The sequence below is a fragment of the Stegastes partitus genome, unplaced genomic scaffold (genome assembly GCF_000690725.1).
Source record: "Stegastes partitus isolate 25-593 unplaced genomic scaffold, Stegastes_partitus-1.0.2 Scaffold670, whole genome shotgun sequence".
NCBI classification, from domain to species: domain Eukaryota; kingdom Metazoa; phylum Chordata; class Actinopteri; family Pomacentridae; genus Stegastes; species Stegastes partitus.
Window position 1 is genome coordinate 358005 of NW_007578401.1, and position 6325 is coordinate 364329.

The following is a 6325-nucleotide window of genomic DNA, read 5'->3' on the forward strand; positions in this document are numbered from 1 at the left end:
CACCGCTTTGATGGTCCCCCCAGATTTGACACACCAAGGCAGCGCTTTGATGGACCCCCTAGATTTGACCAACCTCGATTTGGGCAACAGCCTAGGTTTGAGACTGCAAGGCATGCTGGCCCTTCACCTCGTTTTGAACGTCCACCCGTACCTCAGCAAGGTCCCCAACCTAAGGCAGAATCAGGCACTCCACAGCTTGCTAGTGTAGAAACCAAGACACAGGGAAAATCAATAAGTCAGTCACAGTCTGAAAAAGAAAAAGGTGAATTGGAACCCGTTGATAAGACCAGTGCTGAAGACATGACAGATGACAACTTGCTTGAAAACGAGGGCTTTTTTGTCCAAAATGACCCTATTCCTCAGACAGTAAAAACAAGCACTGAACCTCAGGTATCAGATGGCAAAAACACTTCTGATAATAATGAGAAATCCCAACCTGTTAATAGCAAGCCTTCTGTAGAGGCTCCTTCCAATGTGGTCTCAAAAACACCTGCACAAAATCCCCCCAAACCAGATGGATCGTTGTCAAGCAGCAAACCACCAATGATTCCAAAGTCATCTGGAATCCAATCAGAGCCTCAAGGTCCTGGCCAAATGCAGTCACGACCAGAGCCTCTAAGGCCTGGCCCTGGTAGGGGGCGAGGCCAGCCCCCCTTGCCTGTCCAAATACATGGTCGAGGACGTGGGTTGAGGCCGTGTGGAGAGTTTGGGGGACCAAACGCTGGGCCAGTTGGGGAGGAAATAGGAGAAATGCCTTATGAATATGACAGAGCTGAAGAGAACTTGGGGATGACAGAGGAGCAAGACGACTATCACTGGCAAGACCCATCATATGAGGAGTTTGGTGGTGAGGAATCAGAGGTTCCTCCTGAAGAAATGTGGATGCCAGAAGAGCATCACTTCCCAGAGGAAGAGTATTATGAAGAGCCAATAGGAGGACCCCACATGGGTAGGGGCGGACACCCAATGATGAGAGGTGGACCCCCAATGATGAGAGGAGGTCCACCTATAGGTAGAGGTGGTCATCCTATGGGAAGAGGAGGGCCACCAATGATGAGAGGTGGACCACCTATGGGGCGAGGAGGTCCACCCATGGGTAGAGGGGGACCTCCTATGGGGCGAGGAGGTCCACCCATGGGTAGAGGTGGGCCACCTATGGGTAGAGGAGGCCCCCCAATGGGAAGAGGTGGTCCGCCCATGGGAAGAGGAGGAGCACCTATTGGAAGAGGAGAGCCAATGGACAGGCACTGGGAAGAGCCAGAGTCAACTGAGTACTCGGAGGAGGGGGACCCTTACTGGAGAGAAAGGAGACCTCCAATGAGAGGCATGAGACCCCCATTTCCACCTGGCCGGGGTCGCCCCCCTCGTGGCCACCCTGGTTTCATGCACCCAGGGCGTGGCCGTCCCCCTCACACACCACATGGACCAATGGATCACGAGGCATTAGGCCATGGCATGGATGGTGATGAGACCAAAATGGATCCATCAATGCACCCTATGTACCATGGACATGACCCTCATAGCCATCCAATGCATCCTGATGCAGGAAGAGGCAGGCGTCGTGTGCCGCCACCACCTCACGAAATGATAGATCCCACAGAAGAGCCATTGTACGATGAAGGAAGGGAGCAAGAATTAGGTTGGCAACCACCACATGGCAGAGGCCCACCACCACCTCCACATGAGATGATGGATAGAGGAGGGATAAGGAGGAGACCTATGGGTCGAGGAATGGCACGGGGCATGTGGCGACCAGGTCCAAGACATGAGGAATATGAAGAAGGATATAGCGAAGGTTACGCTGTGGATTATGATCATGGGGAAGATGGGTATCACTGGCGGCCACCACAGGACTACCCTTCTGATGACTATCGTCGTGATGGCAAATTCTTTGACTCTGAGTGGGACAGAGAACATGCTCCTCCTGAGAGGGACTATCCTCCCCGAATGCCACCGCCAGAGCCCTTTAGGGATGGCCGATGGCAAGAGGAAAGAGAAAGAGGTCCCCAGTATTCATATGAGGAACGTGACAGGGGACGAGGAGAGCTTAGGATTCGTGAATACAGGGATGAGCCACCATACCGGCAAGATGAGCCCCCATACCCAACCCCGTCAGACTGGGAAAGGCCTTCCAGGCTTCCTCCACCACCAGATAGAGGGTATCCTCCTGACTATCAAGATCCTCGAGCTCGCTATGAGGAGACTAGGGAAAAACTTCCTTTAGAAATGCCACATGCACCACCTGCTGCACCTGTCACAAATTTGCCTGAAAGTTCAGCTGAACCTGCACCCCATGGACCGGTTGGAGCAAATGTACTTGCCCTCTCCCAGCGTCAGCATGAGATCATCCTAAAAGCTGCTCAAGAGCTTAAATTAATAAGGTAATTTCTAGACTTTGACTACTAATTAACACATGTTAGGAATTATGTAGCCATTCTTTGCCGCTGACACCTACTGTTAGCCACAAACTTTGGCTCACTACATAATAAATTTCAGGAACAGATGAAGTAAAAACCATGTGTTTTGAACTACATATTATATATCAATTACTAATAACTTGATGTCAACAGCTATTCAGTGATTGGCACAAGAAAATCCTGAGATTCATATTTGAGTTTGACAAGGGTTTCTTATGCCAAATGTGTCACGTCCTGGAATATTGTCCAGGTTTAATCAGTTTAATACCTGCTCATGTGGTACTAGTTGGAAGCTTTTAACCACTACAGAATTCTGCCATGGTGGCAGATAAAATAAAATGTAATAAATCATGTTTGTATACAGTTTTGAAAAAAATCAGCTGTCCTGCCTGTGTAATTAGTTTTATCTGTGCAATTTTGCTAGAATATTACCTACTAGTGAATTTAACCTCCATTATATTGTGCCCACAGGGAATTGCAGGAGGCGAAGACGCCTGGTACTGAACCTCAGCCTACACCAACTGAGATGATGCCAGAACTACCAACTGGACTTCTTAATTTGGAGATCCCACAAGATGTCAGGAATGTTCTGAAGGTAATGGACAATTACTAACACTTAAATTTGTGCCCTATTAGTAGTAGTATAGTATAAGTACCACATGTTTGGGTTGTGTGGCACTTGTAGACTTTTTTTTTTCCCCCTACACAGAATTTCTAACAACAGACATTGTTACTCCCAGAGTTTCGCAATTGTGTAATTTTACTCCTCGACCCTGATAACAAATCAAATCTGTCATCCTCAGGGTATGAGTGTAGCAGCACAGACAACTGCAAATGAACCAGCATCTTGGGACAGCAAACCTGCAACAGATTACCATCCATCTCTCCCTTCTGCATCCATACCTTCAATGATCCCAAAGACTGTTGATTATGGGCATGGACATGGTATGAGCAGAAAATACAGTTGAAACCAGAAGTTTACATACACTGTATAAAAAGACACAATCTGTCACTATCTGACATTGAACATGACTGAACGTTTCCTGTTTTAGGTCAGTGAGGATTACCAAGATTATTTTTATTTCTTATGAGGGAGGGAATTTTAAAGAGAATTTTTTTTGTTACTTTCTTCAAAGTGAGAAGTTTAAATACATTTCCTTAGTATTTGGTAGCATTGGTTTTAAACTGTATGACTTGGGTCAAACATTTTGGGTTTCCTTCCACAAGCTTTTCACAATAGTTTGATGAATTCTGGCCCATTCCTCCTGACAGAACTGGTGGAACTAAGTCTGGTTTATAAGCTGCCTTGCCCACAAACTTTCTACAGGACTGAGATCAGGGCTTTAAGATGGCCACTCCACAACACTGACTCTGTTGTCCTGAACCCTCTCTGTATCTAATCTAGCAGTATGCTGAGGGTCATTGTCCATCTGAAGACCCATTAGTGCCCAAGCTTTCACTTCCTGCTAATGTCTGGAGATGTTACTTCAATATTTCCACATAATGTTCTTTCCTCATGATGCCATCTGTTTTGTGAAGTGCACCAGTCCCGCCTGCAGCAAAACACCCCCACAGGATGATGCTGCCACCTCCGTGCTTCACAGTTGGGATGGTGTTCTCAGGCTTCAAGCTTCCCCCTTTTTCCTCCAAATGTATCGATGGTCATTAAGACCAAACAGTTCTCCTTCCTGAGCGCTATGATGTCCGGACATTCCCATGGTGGTTATACTTGATATAACTGTCTGAACAGATGAACGTGGAACCTTCAGGCATCTGGAAATTGAACCCAAGGATGAACCAGACTTGTGGAGGTCCATGATTCTCTTCCTGATGTCTTGGCTGATTTCTTTAGATTTTCCATGTTGTCACAAAAGGAAGCAGCATGTTAGAGGTGTGCCTTAAAATACATCCACAGGTGTGCCTCCAATTAACTCAGATGTTGTCAATTAACCAATAAGAAACTTCCAAAGCCATGACATCATCACCTGGACTTTCCCAAATAGTTTGAAGGCATCTTAGTGGATGTAAACTTCTGACTTAAAAACAAAATCTCTCTCTCATTATTCTAGCATTTAGCAAATACAACATATAAATAATGTTGGTAATCGTCACTGACCTAAAAGAGGAAAGTTTAGTCTGACTTAATGCCAGAAAGCCTTTTTTTCTTTTTTTTTTTACAGTGAATGTAAACGTCTGGTTTCAGCTGTATGTGCATCATAATTTATCATTTCAACAGTTCTGACGTTGTTGGTGATTGGTGTTGATTACCGCTTAATGTTTTAGAGCCCGGAACTACTGTTGAGCGGATTTCTTACGGTGAAAGGATTGTGTTGAGGCCTGATCCAGTGCCAGCAGACCGAGGCTATGAAAAAGGTTAGTTTCAGTTTTGTAATGGCGTACATTATTATAGACTAACTGAACTTGTTTTTGCAGTTTTTCCATCCACAGTTGATTGATGAAGTTTTTATTCTCCCAGAACCTCTTCGTCTCAGAGATCCTTATAGCAGAGACCCGTACTATGAAAGGCGATCAGACCCCTACCTGGACCGCCGGGAGTACAGCAGAGAGAGGGAATTGTACAGAGAGAAGCCTCCACCTGAATATGAAAGAGAAAGATTTGAAAGGGAGCGCTATCCCCCACCAAGAGATAGAGATGACAGGTAAGATGCTTCTTCAGTGGCTTTGACACCCTTACCTGTGGGGATGTGCGCTGCTTCTTTACTTATGTAATATGGTTTTCTATTTGTCTGTTCTTGATTCAAGCACACAGTCCATGGTTGAAGAAAGGTACTATATCACATTGGGCCTTGCATTGTGATTAGTCGAGTGTGTTGGTGTGAAAGAAGAACTTCAGTTGAAGAAATTAAACCTAATAATACCCGTTTCCTCCCATAGATCTCCGCTGGCGCCTCCTCTACGCTCAGGATACAGGGAGCGAGACCGGGATGTTCGAGAGCGGGACCGAAGTGGAAGTCGCGATGCAGATGAACATTATGGAAGACCTGCTTACGATAGACCTCCATATGAGCGGGCTGGACTTGACCGCGGCGGGCCTGAGCGTTTCAGCCATAGCTCCTCACCTTACAGTATGTTGAACACATCGTATCTGTTAGAAAACCCAATATTCACATTTTATATCTGTGTTTTAGAAGTAGACCTATGACTCAAGTGTAAAACATTTCAATGAAGTTCTGTTAATGACGAAGACGATGATGGTATTTGTGGGGACAATCTAGCAAAGTAGCTTTATAAATGAAAGAAATAGAATTTAGAGAAGTTTTTGAATGTCGTACAGTGGACAGAAGAACTTACCCAGAAGACAGAGGGCCTCCCACTGCACCAGCCCTCCCACCTCCAGCGCAGCCGCCTCCAAGAGTCGAGAAGAAGCCGGAAATCAAGAACATCGACGATATCCTTAAACCACCTGGCAGATTATCTCGGCCTGAAAGGGTACGAATTACTGCTGCAACGTTAACTGACAAACATATCATATAAGTGTGTAATATGAAGTACTCATTGAGGCTCTGTATTTTAACAGATTGTCATCATAATGAGAGGGCTTCCCGGGAGTGGAAAGAGCCATGTTGCAAAGCTCATACGGGTGAGTGGAGTCATGCTGACAAGTCATAGCTTCATGTGTTTATCCAGCCGAACTTAAAAAAAAAAAGTCTAGTACAGTCGTGACTCAATAATCCGACCCTTAACAATCCTAAACCTTGCTATCCGACATGTTTTTAGAAAAAACAAACAGAACCCATGAAAAACAGTCTTAACATAGCGACAGCTTTGGATTCTGACTCCAACATGACATTTTATGTCACCAATCAGGATGACGGCGTATTATCTGACTGAACAATCCCACAGATTGGCTACGTTCACACTGCAGGACTTGATGCTCAATTTGGATT

General features: G+C 45.5%; 1 protein-coding gene across 1 annotated transcript in view; it reads left to right on the plus strand.

Annotated features, from left to right (window-relative positions):
* LOC103363572 (YLP motif-containing protein 1) overlaps window positions 1-6325 on the plus strand; it is a 15394-nt gene that overhangs the window by 6524 nt on the left and 2545 nt on the right. The window contains exons 6-13 of the mRNA XM_008290397.1: window positions 3-2381; window positions 2889-3012; window positions 3221-3362; window positions 4701-4790; window positions 4894-5077; window positions 5313-5503; window positions 5713-5867; window positions 5956-6018. Of these exons, the coding sequence (XP_008288619.1) occupies window positions 3-2381; window positions 2889-3012; window positions 3221-3362; window positions 4701-4790; window positions 4894-5077; window positions 5313-5503; window positions 5713-5867; window positions 5956-6018 (3328 nt within the window). The remainder of the gene's footprint in view (window positions 1-2; window positions 2382-2888; window positions 3013-3220; window positions 3363-4700; window positions 4791-4893; window positions 5078-5312; window positions 5504-5712; window positions 5868-5955; window positions 6019-6325) is intronic.